Source organism: Ambystoma mexicanum, chromosome 4q (assembly GCF_040938575.1).
Source record: "Ambystoma mexicanum isolate Mex_15411 chromosome 4q, UKY_AmexF1_1, whole genome shotgun sequence".
Lineage (NCBI taxonomy): Eukaryota > Metazoa > Chordata > Amphibia > Caudata > Ambystomatidae > Ambystoma > Ambystoma mexicanum.
In genome coordinates, this window is record NC_090928.1 from 737,270,878 (window position 1) to 737,289,623 (window position 18,746).

Consider the following 18,746-nt stretch of genomic DNA (forward strand, 5'->3'; position numbering starts at 1 on the left):
GGTTTTTACCCTGTAATGTCTTACCCACCGCGTATCCTAAAGGTAAAGTAATAGTACACATCTTTTCAATGTTTTTCTGTGTCCATCAAATTCTATTCCCCGCATGGCTGGGTATCGCCTCTCTACAGACCTCATTCCCCTCACTCACTATGGTCGGCCCAATTGCCAGCATAAGAGTGGCGTGGTCACTGTGATCATTGAGGGAAATTTTAAGATGCATCACTTGCCCCAGTAAGCCATCGTTTGCATCCATGTACTCCAGTTTTGCCACTATTTCACCAGCCAACCAAGACACCTGACCAGGTTGGTCCCCAGAAGTACAGCCGTTTAATATGGTCAAATTCCATTCTTTCAAGAAATCCAACCACTGTCTTTCTTTGTCGTTAGATTTGCCCGTTGTCGTTGCGCAGTGATCATAAACATTTCCATATGCCCCACACCCATCCTTATCCACACATTTGGCATTCCAATCACCACAGAGGATCACTGGATTACCATCTGCATTTGCATACCATGAGTAAAGTATGGAGTCCAATTCATCGAATATAGACTCCGTTATGTGAGTGCCGGGAGAATCATAAATATTGACTACCAATATTTTCTTGCTTACCCCACATCCCTCAGGTGGAAATATTTCAACAGCCAATATATTGCCTCCCAATTGGCCCTGGTGAATAATTCTAAGATTAAAGCAATTTTTAGCACAGATCAATAGTCCACCTGATGGTCGACCACGCTTTCCATTAATGACCTTAGTCTGGTGTGTTACATTCCCATCAAACTCCAACTCGAAAGTAACCCAACTCTCCTGGAGGATGAAAATTTCACAGGACATAAGCAGTTCTCGAGACCCACCCTGGTTAAGCCAATGATTGAACCCCCTCACGTTTCAGCTTAAAATAGAATTATTTCACTCTATTGATCTCTTTTGGGGGATCATTCTCATCAGCTATTCCCATCCTTGGTCATCGTTGAATTTAACAGGTGTCTGGGAAATCTTTTGTTGAGGAATAGTAATTACAGGCGCTCAAGGGCCATAACACTCTGTGCAGCATGTAGGGTTTACTTCCACAGAGAGCGGAATATCCCATGAGTTTCCCAAATAAGCAAGGGAAGACTGATGTCGGCGTATAAGCACCACTCTTTCAGGTATGCAGCAGTGAATCTGTTATTTTTCCCCGCAGATTGTGCTGCGGTTCAATAAAGTCTCCTGAATTCAGTATCCGTAAAGATGGAATTTTACTGAACAGTGCCATGAGAGTTGATAGATTTAGTTGGCGGTTTGGCGGCAGGTTTTAGAAGTGTCTGATGTTATAGTGAGGTTTTTTCTTGTCTAGGATAAGTGGGAACTTTCCTAGGGCTGGAGTCTCGGCCATGTTCCAATAGGTCGAGTTATGATCCTTTTGACTTCTTCATGCCCATTGACAGGATTTGGAGAGGGATCTGTATTCCTTTAATAGGGGAGACTCGCTCTTCTTGCAGTAGTTGATCTTTTTCAGAAACCCGCTATCAGCCAACTTGTTAAAGTATCCACTGACTGAGCAGACCTTCTTTTGTGCTGGGCAGCTCTTTTCCATTGTTTCTTTGATGTATTATTATTGCCTGCGCGCAAAGTTGAGTTTAGTGGTTGTGCTTTTGCCAGTGTATTCTCCACCAAAGATGACAATCTGCGTTTAGACTGTTTGGAGAACTTTAGATGCAGTCTTTTTGCAAGTCTCAGTTGTTTCCTAGAGGGATAGAACGTCTGCGAATTTACCGGTGGGTCACTGCTATTTGATGATACATTCTCGGGGGCCGTGTCCTCGTCAACAGTCAGTCGTCTTGTGGGGGAAGTCTTTAGGGTTTTGCATTTTAGATTTTTTAGTTGCTTTGTCCTGAAGATCTATAATAGACAGGCAATCTGAAGGTTTATGATGGGTTAATAGCCTGTACATTGCTGCGTTAGTCGCCCTCTGCACTTTCAGGTCTTCATGCATCGTGCCACAGAGTTTCAGAAGAATCTTTACAGCGAAATGTAATACTACATGCCTCTGTGCGGTTCCAGTGATGTTATGGGTACTATAGTCTTCATGCACTGAGCCAGGGAATGCTGATTCTGATTCGTATAGCAGATTAGGGCTTGCAGATAATCATTGGTTATTTATTGTAGACGCCTGCAGCCTACTGGCTGTTGCATCAATAGCTGAGCGAGGGGCCAAGGTCACTAAGCATCCAGGTACTGAAGCGCCCCGCCCTCCAGTGCGGGCTGCTGTCGAGTCTTCCAGTGGCCGATTAGTGCCCTGGCCAGATTCAGCACTCGTAGGATATCCCCCCGCCCCGTTCCCATAGGGGAAAGACAGCCAGATTCTTCCATGTCGTAGGCCACAAGGTGGATTTCCTTGTAGAGCATAGCAAAGTTAAAGTAACAAATCGTTGTCCAGATCTAACAGGTGGAAGCTATTATCAGCCTCTAATGAGTTATGCAGGACTTCGGCCGTTAACCAGGACCGCCTCCAAGGCAGATGACTTGGTAGGAAAGTATGCATCCAGTGGGCCTTTTTGAGTGCCGCTGCGGGCCCTTTGTAATGCCCCCGTTAGTCTCTCCTTGTTCATTGGACTCAAATGTGGCTTGACAAGCTCCAGCCTGATTTCCTGATTGGAGCCCATATAGTTTTTAGAGCGACAAACTGCTTCCTTGCTGCCATTTTACCGGGCATACCCGCACCCACTAGATTGGTCGCACAGGACGAATGTAAATACAAGGGGGAGTAACCAGTTAATAATACAAAATCCAGTAGCCACCATCAAGCAGACCATTAAGTAAAGCTGGGTGGTTCAAAGGAGTGTATCCCACAGTCACCGTCACCAGCAGAAAGGTCTAATCCCTACAACAAGTTCTACAGCCTCCATAGTTAGGAGGCAGTTTCTGGAAAAGCAGTGCCTATCGCAGCTGCTGGTGAATGCGAGTCAGAGTCAGTGCAGCTGCGGATCAGTAACGCACCACTCAGTAAGCACTAGTTTCAAGATTACGGCTTAGACAGTAATTTTATGTAATTCTCGTGAAATAGAAATGAATGAAACATGTAGCGGATGTAGCGGTTAAATATCCGCATACCGCCTACATGGATGAACAGACGAAATTCAGCCTTTTGTGTGAGGAAGCTTGCAGGTGCATACAGTGGGGCCCAGCTGCCACCCGAGCCTCGGGAGCCACGAAAACACTCAGCAACACACTCCGCTATGGATCCAGTTTTTAAAGAGAAGTACGTCCATTATGCGTTTGCAGCACGTACGCCAGTGGAAACAATTGAAAGACTTTCCTCGAGACGCCGCAACAATAAAGTAATGCCAAGCCACACGGGAACACTCAGCAACACACTATATACGTCTGTTAGGCCAAGTCACTCAGGTGGCACTTAATGTCATTTTTTAGGATACATTTATAATCAATATTCGGCCAACCATGGTTTTTTTAAGCGATTTGTGCTACTTTTTTACCATTCACCATGGCCGACCTGTTGGGCACATATGTCCATAGGCGGTCAATTAGTCACCTGATTTGCCGCGGGAGAGGCGTGGCTTGTCAGACGTTGTTTTTAAGTAAATGGGACACGGACAACTATGATTAAACTTTGCCTGAGGAAGCTCGGGACAGAGCGGTGCGTGGTGTTTTTTTATCCCCTGGGGTAAGTGCTTCTTTCCCTGGTTCGTCTTCATTGGAGTGTACCCCACATGTATGTTTTTATACTGTTGTGATGCTGAGATAATAATGAAGTGTATCTTTTATCCAGTGCGGTTTTCGAGTGCCTGGGCATTTTTTTCCCTGTTTGGTTAGCCAAGGCTTGTGCCTTTTGGCTATATGAGATTATTTGCACATTAATTTAGAGTCTAGCCAATTCTAGCCCTGTGGCACCGGCTATATAAAGAGGCAGGGCACTGTTGCATTTGGCCAACGTTGTTTGACTATATAATATTTATTTTTCATAGGAAGCCTTTTCATTGTAGTCTATGGTGTTAGTAATTGTAAACTTTTCTGAAAGAATTGGATTAAAAAATGGAGAAAATAGCAGTCCTCCTAAGAATGTGCCATGTGATGAAGCCACCAAAATTGTCACTGGACACTCTTGCGCTAACCTAGGGAGCGATGAGCCCATGGAGAGGACTGTTGAGTACTAACAGTGAGTGAGTGGTTGGGCCTTTGGAGAGGGCCAATGTGAACGAGTGGAGTGTCCGGTAGGGACTGCAGAGAGGGCCAGTGAGAACGTTGAGAAGTGTGATTGGGGAAAAAAGGGGGGGTTGGGAGAACAAGAGAAGGTAGGGAACACAGCGTAGTAGAATTAAAAAGAAAGGAAATAATGGCTTATGTGCACAGCCCCCTAGAGCACATGTTCTGAAAATTGCCCCAGTATCATGATAAACTATTCAAATACAATTATCAGTGGGCCGGGGAGACTGCAGGGCAGTGTTTCCATGCATAGCCTGGGGAAGGGACGTTTGACATTAAGATAATGGAAAATATGTTCTCGTACCCATTAATGAAATATGAAGGCTCCAAGCTAAAAAAAAAAAGGCGAAACATACCGGGTCTCTAGAAATTATACAAGGAGACTAGAGAGGAAAAATTGAAGAAAGAAGAAGACAGTGGGAGAGGGCGGCCAAGCCCCCCACCCTATGAGTTATATCCCACCTTGCAACCAGCCGCTGGGTATACTAACCCCTGGCTGGAAACTGAGGAAAGCTATGGGGATGAATGGAGAAAGAAGCACAAAGCGAGGAGGTGCACAAGCAAGGCAAAAGAAAATATCTAGCAGACATGGAAAAGAATACGTGCCAAAAAGTGGGTATGTTATTTAGTGAGGCGGAACGGGTAATGGAGGAGGAACTGAGGAAGAAGAGTGAAGGGGATAAGGGAGAATGGTTATCGGGAAGAATACGACCGGACCGTGACGGTTGCGACAGGGACTGGTCCATCCCCTTACGTAGTAGGAAATGGAAGGTAGATATGGGGTTGACACAAGCTGTCAGAGAGGAAGGGACATGACCGAAGACACGGGTAATGCTGTTACTACAGAAGGGACGAGGGGGAGCCCATTCCGTGCCCTGGCAAACAATGGACCGGGACAACCTAATATGTGGCTTGCCCTCCCTGGTAGCCAGTTCCAGCAAATGGATACAGGCACTCGAGAAAAAGACAGTGGGGTGATGCTGGCCATAGGGGATATGAATGTTTGCTGCAATTATAGGCAGACAAAAATTTGAATCAGGCTGGCTTTAAAGGAGTGAAATTGAGCACCCATGTTCATGACGGAGCTCCATTTACCAATTGTCGAGCACATGCCTGGAAAGTTTTACGGAACATGTATCCAGACAGCTGTGACTTGGGAACGGTGATGGCTTACAAAATGAAAGGTGACGATGACCCAGCTGAATATATAAAGCAAGTTCAGTATTTATGCACCCAAGAGACGTGAAGGTGCTAGGACAAATGCATTCCATTGGTCTATCACATACTGGTAAAAGGACTGCCAGTAGAAGTACAGGCTTCCTTGGACAAGGTAGTGGGTATAGAAGCGAAGGACTGGCTCGAAATATAAGCACCAATAGTACATTATTGTAAGAGGAAGCAGGAACATGAGAGGCAGGCAGCCAAGAATGTCGCAAAGGCAGTAAACTGATGAGTACAAAAGAAACTGGCTAAATACACCATGGAAGGAGCACTGTGAGTGCCAAACGCTGTTACTATGGTACCAGCACTACACCGAGGGTTTCCCATAGGACATAGACCACAACAAGGAGGGTACGTGCTGCTGCAGTATGGACCACAATGGGGAACACCACCACAGGTGAATTTCATGGGGCATACTTTTATAGCAAGAGTGTTTCCACACCGGGGAAGAGGGGGGTATCGGTCAGGATACAGGGTTTTCTGATCATGATACATATGTCGGAACATGGGACACCTGGCGCGCACCTGCCAATTTATGCACCATGCACAGACAATCCAGGTAGCAACAGCAGGGGCTGCAGTGGCAGCAGATGGTGTCCTCCAGTGTAGTTGCAACCAACGGGGATGGTAGCACAGCAGGGAAGTGTGCAGCCCCAAGGTAGGACATCCAACAGCAGGGTAACGGTTCCAGTGATGGTTGAACTACCCGCAGTAGAGGCGGAACCACAGTGGTGCTAGGGCAGAACGTGGTGCCCCATTTACCGAGGGGTCAGCGTGGTAGGAGGAAACCCTTTCCCCTTCCCGTCGCATAACGCACAGCAATAGAGGAGCCCACAGAAAGTGCAAGTCCAATCTTAGCAGTAACTGACGACCCTGTAGAGGAACCCGAGGTAGCAATAAAAATTGGATCAAGAGAGTTCTTGTTTCTAATAGATAAAGGAGCAGCCAAATCCTGCATCAGGGAGGGGATTTCCCATTATCTAACAAAGTGATGGATGCGCAAGGCTTTTCTTGGAAGATGGTTGCGGTTCCAGTAAAAAAAGATTTACCATTAATCATAGGGACACAACGCCTTGTAGCTCCCTTACTGTACTCCAAAGACCCACCCATCAATCTCTTGGGGATAGTAACACCCGAGAGGACGCAGGCCATTCATTCCACCACCCTTCCACGAGCAGTGAAATAGATGCAGAAGTTACTAGGTCTATGCAATTATTACACAGCATGGGCATTTGATTATGCCACATTTATTAAACCCCTACCGCAGGGCCTTAAGGAAGCACAAACAAGAGGGACATAAAATGGACGTCTGAAATGAATGAAAGTTTCACAGAACTAAAAGACGCACTGGCACATGCACCAAGTGATAACTACCCAAATTACTTCAAAAAATTCCATTTGTTATCCCATTCAGATGGCTCAGTGGTGACGGCTGTCCTCACGCAACAGAAGCCACGGGGTCATCAACCACTAGCTTACTACAGTGGAAGAGTCGACACAGTAATGCAAGGACACTTCCCTTGTGAACAATCGCTTGCGGCTGCAGCGTTTGCAATTGAAGAGGCATCAACAATTGCATGGCTGTCCTGAAGTATTGTACGTGGAACACTCCTTATTCTCCATTCTTCAGAAATCAAAAAGTACATTAAGTTCCCAAATAGCATCGGGATATGAGGCCATATTAACCAACCCAGCCATAGAGGTGGTAAGGTGCTGAAGCGTAAACGCAGCAATCTACCTAGCAGAACCAATGCAGGAAGGGGATTACATACAAGATTTTGCAGCGCACCTGGACAGGATAGAAGGAAATGTACAGGTAAAAGAGGAAATAACAGAAGCAGCCCTGGTCTATATTGACAGGTCATCTAGTATTGAACCAGAGACCGCAAGGAGACCTACTGGTACGGCAGTAGTGTGCTGTATAAACAGGGCATATGTAATAGCATCTCCGCAGCGACTACCTTCGCATTATTTCGCACACGCAGCAGAATTGGCGGCGATAAAAAGAGCACCAAAAATGATGGGGGGGGCATGTAGCAAACATCTTTTCCAACTCTGCCTATGTCACGTCAACGATCCATTCGGGACTGGCACAGTGGGAAAGGAGGGGATTCAAAAGAAGTGACTGGTCCCCTGTACAACATGAAGAACTACTAAAACAATTAATTGAGGCCCTAAAAGTTCTAGTAGGGATGGCGATAATAAAATGCGCTGCACACAAAGGAAAACAAGACTGGATATCAAAGGGGAATGAAATGGCTGACAAGCGACAAAGGCAGCAGCATATTTACCAGATGAGGGTGAGTTCAGAGGTACCCTGGAGAAGGGAAAACTGTGCCACTCATGGCAGCAGAAAGAAAGAAGAGTGGCGCGGAAGAAGGGGAGGGAAATGTAACCCCAGTCCCCATAGTACACATTATAGAATTGCAAGGAGAGGTACCAAAAGAGGAAAAAAACTGGATAAAGAGAGGGTGTTCACTGTTGCCAACTGGCCTGATTTGGCGGCAGAGAAAAGCCTCTAATGCCCAGTACATTTATAAACGTTGCTTTAGAACAGCTGCATTTCCACAACCATGCGTCCAAAGAAAGCATAGTTGCAGAGTTGAGCAAGGGAATGTTGCGTTCCAAACATGCATGAGTGAGTGAGTGAATGAGTTTATGGGAATTTGTATGGTTTATAAAAAGTTTGTCTGGCCATACTTTAAAAACGTTGCAGGGAACGACACCACGGCCGGAAGGGCACTTTTGGCCTTTGCTTATCAATTATGTTGACATGCAAGAAAGATGTGCCTTCTACAGGTACCTAATTGTGGTGGTCTGTCCATTTTCGTGTTGGCTTGCGGCAGGGCCCACCGTGCAAAGAATGGTGCAAATTCCGCTGAGGATTTCCTAGTGAGGGATGTATTCCAAAGAGGGGGTGTATGTGAGGCGATAAGGTCAGATAATGGCCAACACTTCACCCACAATCTCTTTGGGGAGATAACGCATCTCTTAGGGATCAAACACAAACTTCTTTTCAGTGTACCTGCCACAGGCGAACGGAATTGTGGAGAGAATGAATGAATAATAATAATTTGGCATTTATATAGCGCTACAAACCCTCAGGTATCTGAGCGCTGCTTATTATTACCCATGGTGTGTGGTGCTCATTTATCGACCTCGGAAGGATGAAAGGCTGAGTTTGGCCCCGCCGGGATTCGAACCTGCGTTAGCAAGCTCTGCACGGATTTCAAAACGAGCGCTCTACTCGCTGTGCCACTTGACCGGCTTGGATTATTAAAAGAGCGCTTGGCTAAGCTAACGACTAATATGTGCCGAAATTGGCTTTTTTGTCTTCCTCTTTCACTTTTCGCCCCTTGAAACTCACCTTCTGTGGAGCACCACCTTACTCCACATGAAATTCGAACCGGAAGGACAGTGCATGTGCCAGTCCCTCCTTCACGTACCTCAGAAATCCTTGGCAATGAAATTAAAGACCATTTACTTAGATGACCAATGTGCTTCGCTACATATTCTGCCAGGTCCAGCAATCTACAAGTGAGTCAACCAACATTGAAGAGTGTGCCCAAGCCCGTCGAGCATTTCCACAAACACAGCCTCTTTACCCAGGGGCCAACATACTTATTCGAATCACAGTGAGAAAGTGGAAAGAGCCTCGGTTTTGTGGTCCTTTTTGAAGTGGTCTTCTAAACGTCCATGGCAGTGAAAACAAAATAACGACTTTTATGGATTCACAACTCGCACGTTTGCCACGATACCAGCAGCACAACTGGAAGAGGAGGAATCACTTGATGGGGAGTATTAGCCAACTTACATTAACATATTGTACGATAATAGGGTGTTCCAGAAAACCCACAATAGAAATGACTGACGAGGAAAAAGAAGAGGGCGTGGGAATAAAGAGAAGAGTGGGGTAAATGTAAAATGTGGTTTATTGTTCTGCATCTTTGTTTTGTGTCTTCTTTTTTTCTGGCATTTAACACCTGCATTGGGCCCATCAGCTGGTGGTTATATGGTGACCCACACTAAGCGAAGTATAGCTAACCCAATAGAATTCTACTAAATTGTCAGGTAGGGGGTGGACCTGGCCTTATAAAACATATGGTATGGGGAAAAGAAGCTGGGACGGGGGAGCACCAGTGGTTCATGCTATGTGTGCTCGCTGATTGCACACCTCACAGGAATGCTGAAGCAATTCTTGCCACAAGAGGTGACTGCAGAAGAGGGAGAATGTCTGGTACATATGGCCTTGTGTAGGACTACGGGTATGTTCCAGGGGCATACAGCAGAAGTACAGTGGATTGATGAGGGGGACGAGGTGTTTGAGGACAACTTTATAGAGCTAGAAAGTATGGCCCAGGAGAAGAGTAAGTACATGGTTCTGGAATATGTAACGCATGGGTACAAAAGGGAAAACAGGCGCCCTTTGTCCATAAAAGAATACACTGTAAGACCACCATGGAGTACACAATGTGCCATGGTGCCACACCAGACCCCTGAGGCATATCCGGGGTTCGGTGCTGCACAATGGGAGGTAGGAAAGGGGAATGTCGCAGTGCTGCGCAGAAGGGCTGGTGGGCTTCGAAAAAAGGGTGGTTAAGAAAATAAATGCGGATTTAAGAACATTTGGAACAGTTATGCTTAAACGTGGATAAACGAAAAACCATGTCCAGAAAACATAAAGCCTTTCACACAGTATTCATTGTGTTTCAGAGCAAATGGAACAATAATGCTGGGGATGAATACTGCTTGAAGTAGGATGATGGACATCAGGCGTTGCTAAAGGGGACTGCAGCTTTGATGGACTCCTGTTGGAAATGGGGAAACGGAGAATATGCCCGTCTACCACCAGAGTGGAAGGGGGTGTGCGCACTGGTAACGCTCTAATCCTACCTTAGTTGTGCCCCGTGCAGACTTGTTAACACTCTATTAGTTGTTCGCGTATGAAGAGAAAGTGCCAGCAGAAATACAAAGAAACAAACACAAAGTAACAAGGAAGAAAAGGTCCAGCAGCAACTACATCTCAGCGGAATTTACCAAGAGCCTAGAGAACATTCCACCCTATCTGAAATTGTTCAGCTCAGCATATGTCTTTTTGCCTCCCTCCGGCTTCCAGTGGTACAAGCGGCAGCCAATGCAAAGTGGTTGCAGTGCACGCGTTACAAACTGCTTAAACTGGCAAATGCAACTGGAAAGGGACTTGGCGCGGTGTGTGGAGCTACGGGCCCTATGATTAATGACCCTTGTTAGGGAGAATTCTCAGAAATGTGATAATTCCCTCCACCTTAGAGACCTGCAGCAACTCTGCTGTATTTTGAGGACTTGATTTTTTTTTAACCTGGAGAGAGTGTGACCCTTTTTCCCACCCTCTCATGTGTTTATTTTTGTTTATTTTTTTTTAATGTGATTTCTGAACTTTGTGTTTCTTTTTGGTATGGGGCCTGATAAACTCCATAGGCATCATCTTTTACATTGTGTCACACAGCACCTTCAGTGCAGTGGCACAGGAAGTCTTCCAGCTTTCCAAAGGTTTAAATCCCTTCTTTGGGACAAACTACGGTTTCCCAGAGCAATAAAGTGAAATTGACTTTACTTACATTTGTAATTTTCTAGACCCAGCACACATAGCTTTCAATAGGCTGCTGGAGGGTTTACTTATTATCCCCTTTTGTCTCTCTTCTCATGTAACATTTTTATGTTACTCTTTCCTCACTAAATGGCTGGTTGCAGTGGTTTACTTTTAACTACTGTGATGTACATTTACCGCGGGCTGCGTTTGCAGCTGCCGTAAAAGCACCCAAGGGTACCATTTTTGTCAAAATGGCCCAGTTTTCTTTTTTCGCCATTTCTTTGTGGAAAGGTCCTTCTTGAGACCTACTCTGGACGCCAAACCAGGTTTGGTCCCTTTATTCGCTTTGGGTTTGGCGGGATTCACGAGTGAAGCCCGCCTATGGCTCCAGGGTGACTGTCGGGGGCAGTAAGTGAGGGAGGTGTCTGAAACTGTCTGTGCTTAGTCTCCTAGGAGACCCAAATGCACTCTGTAGTGATTGGCCGGCTGACTGTCCGGCAAGGACAACCATCCTGCTGGGTGACTGACGGCTAGGCTGGAATTAATGGGAGAAACCTGAATAAAAGGCAATGCTTTTGGCTTGGAAGGCAGTCAACCACTGGACGAAAGAACCGAAGAAGAACTTGAAGAGGGCGCCTGCTGCAACTCCTGGACTGTTGGTTTGCCCGGTGAAGCCCTGCTGCTTTGCTGAGACTCCAAATTCATATCAAAAGAGAAGCCCCTGCAAGGACGACTTCTCCCCTTGAGTTGGTGGGACCAATCAACTCCAAAGTACGCCACCTGGACATCTTCACGGAGCTGGTCAATTTCCACAGAGCAGCTGCTGGAAACCGAATAGCCAGGGAGAGGAACACCTGATTGGCCAAGAGCTCCAGGAAGTTCCTCTGGACTCCCAGGAAGCAGGACTGACAAGCCCGAGCCCCCTCAACAGAGTGCAGGACCCCAGAAGCAAGGAAAGTCCATCTCGGCAGCCAGGAACCTCTGTGTTGCTATTTGCGGTAGTCACAAGGAGGTGAAACACCAAGTGCCACTTGTTTGAAGATTGCCGGTTGCGAGCGGTGACCGTCCCATTGCAGTGCAAGAGTCCCCCGATGTCCTCCTCTTGTCCCCACGACTGAGGCCCAGGAACAGTGAGATATGCAGAGCTGCACAGGAACAGAAGTCATCTGCTGCACTTTTTCTTCAATCCAAAGGTACTGTAAAGTCTGAGGGAACTTACCTCTTACTGTAGAATTGCTTGCATCTTATACCACTCACAAGTCTAAACAGCTTGTGGCCCTACATTGATTCTTCTTTTCTTCAATGACTTCTAAAACATTGTGCAAAGATTTTTCTACTTAACTACCAGAAGTGCTTCAGCTCATATAAGACTTTTGCCCATTGACTTGAGCTTTACCTGGTACACTGAATGACTGCTTCAGAATATTTGTGCTCTCTTGTTTGATCTAATAACCTTTTCTTTTGACCAATTCCTAAGAATGATCTAAATGCTACAGTAGGATATTCATGTTCCCAGCACCCTAGCTATTGAAGTCACCTGAGGGTGTAGGCGGTGACTGTGGAACATACCAAAAGGATTTAGAAACTAGGGTTGTGTAGTTTTGAAGTGTATTTGTATGTTGCTTTTTTATTGCTCCCTTCTGAAGAAGGCTTCTTCTAACTGACTGATAATTGTTTATTCAAGAAACCTTGTATGTAAGTGTTTATTTGAATACTTGTCACTGTGAATCTCTGTGCATCTCCCCTGCAGCTCACATTGACCCCTCTTGAGATAAGCCTGGCTGCTCAACATGCTACCAACCTGTGTAGCACAGACTTCTAGCAAAGGTTGGGTTCCTATTGCCAGGAGGTCAGGGTTGTTGTAGTGCACCCAAAGGGCACTGCATACAATCGTGTCTAACAACTCTCCAAAATAGTTTTATTTTGGAACTTATGATGGTGGTGTAGAAGGGGTGTGCCATAAGATAGGGAGCACCTGCTATACCTCAGTTCCCTCTTATGATGCTGCAACTGGAAGAATCACAGATGCAGTAGAGGAAATAAGAACAATCAGTGCTCCAGATAAGATTTTGAGGTGGGAGTATTTTACTCCCTGTTTTTAAACTTTGAGAGTAAATGTGATTTTAAGAGAGTAAAAATGACTTTTCTCCTTTGCAAGAGAGTAAAATGTATGTGACATTCAGCCGACGCAAGCACAAACTGTATTGAAATCATTGCCGTATGGCCGCTTTCTGCATTGTGACAGAATACACCTTTCATTATTTCTCTTAAGGTCTGGCCATTTGATCTCTCCTGTCAATATTTAAATATTGAAATCACAAAAACACAGCAAAACTATGGTTATATAATGGCATAAAATGAAGGTTGAGGAGGTATTCAGCGAAGATCACCCCGGTATGATTGAAAGAGAGAATGAAGTAGAAATAATGTTCACAGCACCTCTACCAGACCTGAACAATACAAAGCATTATGGGGAGAGTGTTCACCTGATGGAACAAAGATATCCAGCTATATCTTCCCCAAAAATCAGTTTGAGGAGGAAGGGACATGACCAGGGTAACAAGGGTGTGGGGGTGCAAGTAAAAGGAAGAAGGATTGAGAGGGACAGAATGTTGATAGAAAGATCGATTGAAGGGGGAATGTATTAAAGGTGCTACTTTTTATTTTTGTGTTTGGCTTATTACAAACCTTTCATAAATAACATTTCAAATTGTATTGACATTCAGGTCCCACATGTCGGACCCATGTCCACCCTATCCATGAAATAAATACCAAATCTTCATATCACACCTTCCATTCCATTCCTCCATCAAATAAATGTAAAGTTCTAAAATAGCTTCCATGAATTTTATGGTTGCAAACATTTTCGACAAGTTTTCACCCACTACAAACATGTTCCACCACTCTTCCAGCAATGGAGAGTATAAACCCTTTCCCACATCATTCATGTATTTACTTCTTAACCTGTTTAACCCTGAACATTCCATGATCAAATGTTTGAACTCCATTATTTCCTTCTTACTGTAATACCTACAAAAGGTCTCTGTTTTATGTATCCGCCTGCATGAGGCCAGAACCTCTCGTGTGGGGAGGATATTCACTCTCAATCGCATGAACAAGTTTCGATTGTGGTAATTAGGGAAATTGATAAGGTAAGCCGGGAGTTGATTAATTGATCTCTCTAGCACCATCTTAAGAGTCCTTTTATACTTTAGCCTTGTTTCTTGAATATTTATCCAGTCCTGATCCATTATCTACTCATTTACCTTATCAGGAGTTTCCAATAGGGTTTCTCTTGTTAAGTCTAGGCCTAGAAGTCTTTCCATAAATGTTTTCTTACAAATGTCTAACAGCCAATCCCTATTAGCATTTCCCTTGTTACTCAATGTCTTGAAGCGACGAAACGAGTCCAGTTCCACACAATTCTTAAATCATGCCAGACTTTTCCAACCAATAATTGAGCCAGTAGATTGCAGCCCCAGCTCATATCTAATTAAGGCAATTGGTAAGGATTGCGGGAGATGAAAAACCCGCTTCCAGTAATAACTCCAATCCCGCCCAAAATTGTGTTAGCAAATTCAATGTGGTATCTGCTCCATAAATGAGAATGGAGACACCCTTCCGTTTATGAAGGTCATTACAGAAGGTATTGAGAATTTTCCATACCACTTGTGCAACATAGAGGTCCAAGTTGTCATTCTCACATTCTTCATCCATTGAGTCTGGATAATGCTAGAGTTGATGGATACACTCACATTTGTTGTGTCCTTCACACATTCCAGCATCTCTTCATCCACTAATCACCTAAATTTGGGAGCCCTTTTCCCCCCCTGCCTGACAGTAGTACCATATGCTTGGTCTTCTTAGAATTGACACGTAGACCATTCTCCTTCTGATATGCCACTAGCCGGCTCATTCTTCGTTGAAGCCCAATCGGTGTCTGGTCCGTTATTACCAGGTTGTCTGCATACATAATCCAGGAGACCTTTCAACCATAGATTTTTGGTGGAAAAGCTTGCACCCCCGCTTGACTCTCTTGACATGTCTGAGATGTACTAATTAAAGGGTATTGGGGTCAGCGGGCAGCCCTGCTTCAGCCCCATGGATGTATGTATTTTCCTGAACAACACAGGATTATTAGATAGTCTTACCTGGATTTTCGTTTCAGAGTATAGTGCTTTAATCACCCGTAATGAGTCGGGTGGTCATGCCCATGCACTCATTTTGTCCCATAACTTCTCTCTACTTATGCTATCAAATGCCTGTTCCAGATCTATAAAGGCAAACTATAGCTTAGATTTAGTCTTCAAAGTGTTTAGTATTAACCGGTTAATGTAGGTGGCCACCCCTTTGACAAAACAAGTTCTTTTGGGATCTAATCGGGCAACATCACAAGCCCAACGATTTAGATGCTGCAGCAGGATAGAGGCAAAGATTTTCCCCAGGGTATCCAATTAATTAGTTAGTTAGGTTGGCCATGGCAGGAGGAAGGTTTTGGCCTCCCCTTCTGAGATGCCTTGATGCACTCTTGGCTGTCATATTCCAACTAAATGCGACGGGGGATGGTGACTGCAGGGGGATGGTGACTGCAGGATGTGTCCACCCAGAGTACACATGTCTATGTGTATGTTGTGTGGTGAGCATAGGAAAATGTGTGCGGATAAGCCCTGCACCTTTTCCAGAGGTTGATCTACGATCATTCAATTTCATTTAAAATTTCAAAAAAGCCTGGGCACGCGCACACCCACAGTGCGAATGGTCAAATTCCTCAGTTTGCTCACCCTTGTACCTTGGGAGGAGGCAGGGGAAGGTTACACACCTTTTTACCTTGAGGGAGTGGAGGGGGGGGCAGGCAGGGAAGGGGGCAGAATTGTGAAGTTTGCCACCAGGAGAAAGCATCAATAGGAATTTGTGAATTAGACTGGTGGAAAGGCAGACTGCCTTTATAAGTATGGACTTCGATGAGGAAGAGTAGGACTAGATGTAATCAAGATTACCAGTATGTAATCTGCATCTTACATTTCCTTAATTCCCTTCAGAGGGCCTTATATGACCCTGCCGGTCTGGTAACCACTGTACCGGTAGGCTCACTGGCACCATTGTTACCGGACCGGCAGAGTACAAGTCTGCGAGCCGGGTGTCTTTCCGTCACCTGGCGGGCAGAAAGGCAACCGCTCGCAGACTTTGACTGAAGTACTGGCACTGTTGCACACGGTGCTGGTGCTTCCGTCCTCCCCATTCCCATTGAGTCCTATTGGACTCAAATGGGAATGTGGAGTTACTTTTTCTGGCGCCTGGCTTCCGGGACTGCCGGGCTGTAATGCCCCGGTAATTACCCAAAGCCAGGCGCCAAAAAAAAACACAACTCTGACGGCAACCGTGCTGTTTTTACCGACACAGCCACTGCCAGAGTCGTAATGAGTCTCTTCCTTGTGTCTCCCACGCACTCCATTCCTACAGTAAAGGAACTTCTCCCTCTTGCACTTTTAAGCTGCTACCCTCACACGGCAGGAATGAATGCTTCTGCGGGCGTGTGTGAGGCAATGATATTTTCTTAAATTGCTCATTCTTTTGGATGGGTCTTTTTCGCCATGAGGTACGTTGGCTTTATTCACTACGTGTACTAAAATGTATGAGGCAAAATAATAGTTGACATTAATTGCCTAAACACGGCGGCAGATAAAAAATAAAAAATTATCGTGGACATTGCTATTAAACGTTCATTAAATGTGTTCACCTTCGTTCCTCTTGACTTGAGGGAGACGTTTGCCCTTTTCTTATTCTTTGCAACCATATCTGATCTAACTGTTGGCGTAATTAGAAGAGCTTGGTGGTTTGAAACTCCTGTCAGGAGGCATTATGTTTCTTGACTGTAGGCTAATGCTGTGATCTCATCCCTATTCAAGCAGCATCAGACTCAAAACTGCGCGAGGAGGTTTGCGTTATTTGCTATAGAAAGGCATTCGGCGGTCTCCTTTTTTTTTTTTTTTTTTATCTCCGAGCTGAGCAATTTACTTAAGAAACGTTACATAATCTTGCTTGTTTCGGCGCCTGACCGGTCTCCTTTTGTTATTCTTCTCGTTTGCTGAGGCTCGGAGAATGTGGTTTGCATTGCATGCATCTTTTTGCCTATAGTATGTTTCGTGCATTCACGGGTGCGTTCACGATCCTTGTTTGCGTGGCTGCTGGAGGCACTTCCAATGCAGGGAGATTGCGACTGCAATACGGAATTCGTGAGTTGGCACTTTCCTTCATCTGTGTTTTTCCATCAATGCGTTTTATGGTGACTCTTGTGGTGATATGTAAAAGTATAATATTACCGTTGTAATGTTCATGAGCCGTGCATCCGGCACTGAAAGGGAGAGCGCGAGTATTGTGCCTTTAATGTTATTGCTATACGCTTTGCATTTTGTGACAGTGCGCTCCTTTGTCCAATCGGTATCGGCGACTTCAGCGATTGGCTCTCAACGCGGACTGACTCCATCTGCAGGGCTGTAATACATACTCCTACAAGATCCAAGCAACACAACTTCAGCAGCCCTGCAGGCTTGTGGTGGAAGCTCCAGACGCGAGCTCGATTCAAAACCCGTGCCACCACTTCCATATTCCAGCAGCTACTTGGCACTCGCAGGGGCGCGCACTCTTTTTAGGAAGCTTTGGTAACCAGTGGAATTGGACAACATGAAGGGAATGTGTCTGCGAAATGAAACGCTGGATCAAACTTGAAGCGCTGTTCGGCTTTATCCTATGTAAAAGGTCACCTTGCCTTTAAAGAGAAGCTATGTTTCATTGTTGCGCGGTTGTTTTGACCTCTTGGGACTCTCCTTATTTTTTCTGCATGCTCTAAACCTAGTTGACCTCTCAAGCTGTACTCATGGTCGATGCCAAGGGAAAGAACATGAAATGCCTCACTTTCTTTTTAATGCTTCCAGAGTCTGTGAAGAACCGCCCAAAGAAAGGTCCGAAGGGTAATGCTAGCAACAGCAGCAAATTGCCACCAGTTTGTTATGAAATCATTACACTAAAGACCCGAAAGAAGAAGATGGCTGCTGAGATCTTTCCCAGCAAGAAGCCTGCCAACTCAAATCCAAACGCAGTCCAGCAGTACCACCAACAGAACCTCAACAACAACAACACTATTCCTGCTCCCAACTGGCAAGGATTGTATCCCACCATCCGAGAGAGGTAAGTCATTTACATTAATACTTGTGGGTGTGTTTAGGTAGATGCGTTACACATTTGAGGGTTGCCTTTCTTATTCATGTGTGAGTACATGTATATTAAAGCATTGTTTTAGTTGAATAGTTTCTATGCAGACGAGATTTCTTTTCAAGTGCTTCCCCTGATGGATGCACAATAAAAGGTTTGTGCTAGTTTTCCTCCTACGGGTGCATTGCCCCTTTTGAACACTGACTTGTAAAACAGTTAATTGCATACCCTGCTTTGCTTTATCCAATCACCTTTTAGCGTTTTAATCTGTTAAAATGGGTATGACTGAGCATGCCTGTGTATTCATCAGTAATGTGTGCCCTCTGTTTATAGAAATGCAGTGATGTTCAACAATGAATTGATGGCAGATGTTCATTTTGTGGTGGGGCCGTCAGGTGGGACCCAGCGGTTGCCAGGACACAAAGTAAGCAAACGGGTGCTTTAGTATTTCAGCTTTTCGACTTTATAACCTGTTTTAACTTGCACTTGTAGAGTTAAACTTAACTGTGTTCATGAAGGGTTGTGGTTAATATCCTGGCATAT

At 45.1% G+C, this 18,746-nt stretch overlaps 1 protein-coding gene across 3 annotated transcripts in view; it reads left to right on the forward strand.

The window, feature by feature from the left end:
• Window positions 1-18,746, forward strand: part of BTBD3 (BTB domain containing 3) — a 73,258-nt gene that overhangs the window by 20,992 nt on the left and 33,520 nt on the right. Inside the window, exons 1-3 of one of the 3 annotated variants that reach the window (XM_069608332.1) lie at window positions 17,494-17,750; window positions 17,927-18,179; window positions 18,537-18,627. In XM_069608332.1, the coding sequence (XP_069464433.1) occupies window positions 18,037-18,179; window positions 18,537-18,627 (234 nt within the window). In that variant the 5' untranslated portion in view covers window positions 17,494-17,750; window positions 17,927-18,036. Of the gene's footprint in view, window positions 1-17,492; window positions 18,180-18,536; window positions 18,628-18,746 lie in introns of those variants that run through there. The other 2 variants (XM_069608331.1, XM_069608330.1) reach the window with 2 other exon arrangements.